The 4,996-nt window shown below is 35.0% G+C and overlaps 1 protein-coding gene across 1 annotated transcript in view; it reads right to left on the minus strand.

The window, feature by feature from the left end:
* Positions 1-2,947: 2,947 nt before the first annotated feature.
* Positions 2,948-4,996, minus strand: part of LOC106464666 (guanine nucleotide-binding protein G(o) subunit alpha-like) — a 31,488-nt gene continuing 29,439 nt past the window's right edge. The window contains exon 7 of the mRNA XM_013924825.2: positions 2,948-4,036. Coding sequence (XP_013780279.1) covers positions 3,849-4,036 — 188 coding nt within the window. The 3' untranslated portion in view covers positions 2,948-3,848. The remainder of the gene's footprint in view (positions 4,037-4,996) is intronic.

A 4,996-nucleotide genomic window follows, 5' to 3' on the forward strand; every position in this document is an offset into this window, starting at 1 on the left:
ACTAAAATACTAGGGGGGGGGGTCGATTCTCTCCGGTGGACAGCTTGTTTGTAATTAAGCACAAAGCTGTACAATGGACTATCTGTACTCTGCCCACCACGGGTATCGAAACCTGGACTCTAGCGTTGGAAAACCGCAGACATACAGTTGTGCCACGTGGGGGGGGGGGTCGGTGGACAGGGCGCAGATAGTTGATTATGTAGCTCTGCGTACTGAAATAACTATATATTCAACTTATTTTTACCCTAAGTGGCTCAACGGTACGCTAGAAGGCTTATAACTATAATCATATCTCAATATCCACAGTAAGTAGAGTATAAATAACCCATTGTTTAACTTTGTGTTTAAAAACAAGCTCCATTTTTAATGAGAGATAAGAGATGGCAGCACCATCTATGTCAAATGATTGGTAAATGTTTTTGTATCATGCCAAATAACAAGGTATAAATATCAGGATGTTTTTTCAATGTAGTTTTCCTTCCTGGTGACTGTGATCCAGTAAAATTATTGATGTTTTTAGTAAGGCCTAGTGCCCTCAACAGTTTTTGGAGTATTATATACTTTTAAACGTTGTTTTAACTGACTTTTTTATTAACAAACAAACTCGCGTTATAAAATACTTTTATATCTTTTACCGTGTTACGAATTATAAAGTATCTTTAACATTAAAGTACTAGCGGAACTAAGAAGGTTGATTTCTGACCTCAGTTTATCTATCAACAAACTATCCTTTAATCGGAGGCCCTTTTCATCACTGGCCCTAACCAAGATCTTAAACAAATTAGAATGGACAGAAATGTAACATTTACATAGAGCCTGTATGACTATATTGGATTTAATTGGTGGTCTTAACTTATCACGTTCTTTTATACGCATTAATAATTATCTTTTCGTGAAACCAATATAACCCTGCTTACAGCAGGGACAAATAAATTTATAAACAACAAAAAAAGATTCTAAAGTTCAAATTTGGTCCTTAAATTGAAAACAAAAAGTATTAAGGCGATAAATAGGTTTTAATATGCACCTCAGTTGTATTTGCGAGTATACGCTATGTATAGCCTCTCGCTGGGACAGCGGTAAGTCTACGGGTTTACAACGCTAAGATCCGGGGTTTGATTCCCCACGGTGGACATTACAGATAGCCTAATGTGACTCTGCTTAAACAACAACCCTATGGATAACATTTTTCAGCTGATTCTTAATACTTAAAAAATACTTATCCATATAGGGTAATCTAATAACCAAATCATTTTTGGGTACAACATAAATACCGGATGTAGCACCACTTCGCTTATTTAAATAACTAATGAAGTATTCTGTCAATGAAATAACTTGAAAACTCATTTTTGCACTGGGATTTTTTGCTATTCATAAATTATTTATGCAAACCATCATATGTGCTAGATATCTCATAAGCACGGTAAAAAAAGTATAAGTATTTTAATTAATCTTTTAAAGAGGGTATGAATGAAACTTGCAAAATTAACTTCTCATTAAAATGTCCGTTATTATTAATAATATTTATCACGGTGTCCAGGAATGGAAGTTTATTTTCCTCTATGTTTCCTCCTCATACTGCTTTGTCTAGTATTCAAGTATTGTAAAAAATAGGGAGACCTGATCAGGATATATCATCAACGTACCTACTATAGTAAAGAGGTTTAAACTCTTGTGGGCAGTTGTCCAATCATTGTTCTTCATGGAATCACAAAAACAAGTAAGCAGAAGATGAGGTCAGTCTTGAACCCAAAACTAAAATAAAACGTCCTACATCGGTTAATAACTTATAATGACCACAAACTTTCGGACTAACACAGTCTATTTTCAGGTCAAACAGAAAAAAAGAACCAGTATTAAAATATATTGTTAAACAATATCTACTACCCTGTTATAACAATGTAGTAGATCCTGTCTCTTAACTGTGTATAATGTAGTAGTTCATGTCTCTTAACTGTGTAACAGTACTAAAATATATTGTTAAACAATACTACTACCCTGTTATAACAATGTAGTAGTTCATGTCTCTTAACTGTGTAACAGTACTAAAATATATTGTTAAACAATATCTACTACCCTGTTATAACAAAGTAGTAGATCCTGTCTCTTAACTGTGTAACAGTACTAAAATATATTGTTAAACAATATCTACTACCCTGATATAACAAAGTAGTAGATCCTGTCTCTTAACTGTGTAACAGTACTAAAATATATTCTTAAACAATATCTACTACTTTGTTATAACAATGTAGTAGATCCTGTCTGTTAACTGTGTAACAGTACTAAAATATATTGTTAAACAATATCTACTACTTTGTTATAACAATGTAGTAGATGCCGTTTCTTAACTGTGTAACGACTATTATTCGATCATGTTTGTCCATTAATTGTTAGACAGTTTTAATATATAACATACTTTTTAGATTGAATGATATTCTCGCAAACCTACTCAAATACTACTTCTAATTTTCAGCTGATAGAGAAGAGGGAAGGCAGTTAGCCAGCAACACCCACCGCCAACTTTTAAACTATTTTAATCAAATGGTGAGATTTGACCGTCACTCTTATAATGCAGAGGTACAGAGAGCAATTTTGTGGTAACTGGATGGGAGTCAAGGGCCCTCGGAAACACAGTGAGGACACGCTAACTACTAGGTCACGCCCGGCCCATGTGATAGGATTTAAACCAAAAGCCACTGTTGGCAAACCATAGATACTGCAATCTCAACATAGGATGAACGAGAGTTATGGTTGGAAGCACCGTAAGTATTCGAAATCACAAATCTTAAGCCTAAAAGCCACTTTATGATAACGATTGTTTCACATATTATGATGCATTATAATTAGCTTGCGGTCAACTGCAAACATACACTCTGTATCTTATTCTCGAAACATTCCACTTACCTATCTTGATACTAAGCCACACGGTTTAGAAAGATTACGAAAATATTTTTCATACTGGAAGCAAGAATTTCGCATTTAATTTCGCTGATGTTACATGCTACAGATAACATACAAGTTGAGCTAAAAATTCAGACAAAAAAAAAGAAAGAAACAAACCAACTCTCTGAAGTAATTAGCATTACAGAATTCAATAATTATGCATGTAAAAAGTAAACACTATATATCTAGAGAGGAGCTGATATCAAACAGTATTTGTACATTGCTCCAGAACCAATGTATAATCACAGAGCTTGCCGACATTGAACAGAATCTTGTTCCTCATTCGCATCCATTAGGTAGAATACTTAAAATATTGCATCCATCATTTATCCACAAATATTGTTTGGTTATACAACAACCGTGAACTAGAGGTTTTGAACATAAAATCACCAGCTACTGTACTTAGTACCGGAGTTTTCTTTTAAGAACAAACTAGTTACAGATAAACTTAAAACACAAGACGTAAATAGTTAGCGGTAGACAGTGTTAGAAGAATCTGTTAATTGGACGCATACAAAAAGATGCTCTTCTGATCTGGGGCTCTAGTCTGAAGTGAAACTTTTTGCGCTTCTGTTCCCAAGTATCTCAAAGAAATAAAAAGTTATGGAGTCTTCTGTGTTTAAAATCTCCCAACCGCCATTTTTCAATCTTTTATCTGTGGTAAATGCGTCAGTTATCAGCATAAAATGCACTGTACAAATTAAGAAGGATTAAAGAAAATAGTTCATTAAGACAGAAGATTACTGTGCAAGTGTTTTCCAGACAGGAACCCACGTGCTCCCTAGGGTATGGAACTCTAGAACCCAGCAACAAGAAAGCAGAAACAGATGAAACTTGCGGCTGCTCCGGCGTAGACATGCTCGTTGGCTGAAAGGTGTCACTTTTCACGCAATGTTGTACACGGTTTAATACAACCCACAACCACGCAGGTTGTTTGCTATGATCACGTCCGTTACAGCATCAAACACAAACTGGATGTTTGTCGTGTCTGTGGCACAAGTCATGTGACAATAGATCTCTTTAGTTGTTGATTTATTTTTGGCTTCAAACTGAGCTTGAATGTAGGCCGCTGCCTCACCGTATTCTTGTGCTCCTAAAAAAAATATATATTGGTGAACGTGAGTTCAAGTATTAGAAGATGCAAAAAGAAGAATAGAAAACAATCATCAGTTTAAGCAATAAAATAAAAAGAATCAAGTGAATAACACAGTTGTAAAAAAAATATCATCAATAATAATCTTAAGCAAACAAGTAATTACATATTTGAATATAGTATGTTTATGGTAAAGCATGACCTCGTTTCGTTTTGGGTTCACTTACTGATGATAAGTTTGATTTTATTATAAGTTACAGCTTTTACAACAAGGAAGAATATTTTTAAGATAGGAACAACGTTTCGATCACTGGTGCGATCATTTTCAAGTATACACGTTTTAACAGTAAAGGAGGTTTTAGTATTCATATCAACATTCAACAAACTAACAATGTATTTAAATTTTAGAATTGATAGTGGTTACTTATGCGCGCTCCTCAATGACACAGTGGCATGTCTGCGGACTTACAACGCTAGAAACGGGTTTAGGTATACGTGGTGGGCAGATCATAGATAGCCCATTGTGTAGCTTTGTTATTAAACTACAAACAAACAATCATACTTATTTGCATATAAATTTCTGTGAATTGACAGGTTATTTATTTGAGGCTGAACAGAAAAAAAAAACAGACAAAAAGTTAATAAATATGAAAATGTAGGAACGTTGTGTGAAATATTTGAATAAGATTAGAAACGTCTGGGGGAATAACGATCAAAGACATATAAAGATACCCCTGGGTGTTTGTTAATTGTGGGATTGTTTGGTTTGATTAATAAGGCTTATTTATTTTTGCTTCTGTTAGTGTCAGGTTTCTATTTTAGTATGGTGACGTTCTGTTCAGAAAAGGCCCGGCATGGCCAGGTCTAAGGCGCTCGACTCGCAATCTGAGGGTCGCGGGTTCGAATCCGTCCCACCAAACATGCTCGCCCTTTCAGCCGTGGGGGCGTTATAATGTGACG

The sequence above is a fragment of the Limulus polyphemus genome, unplaced genomic scaffold (genome assembly GCF_000517525.1).
Source record: "Limulus polyphemus unplaced genomic scaffold, Limulus_polyphemus-2.1.2 Scaffold1713, whole genome shotgun sequence".
Classification (NCBI taxonomy): domain Eukaryota; kingdom Metazoa; phylum Arthropoda; class Merostomata; order Xiphosura; family Limulidae; genus Limulus; species Limulus polyphemus.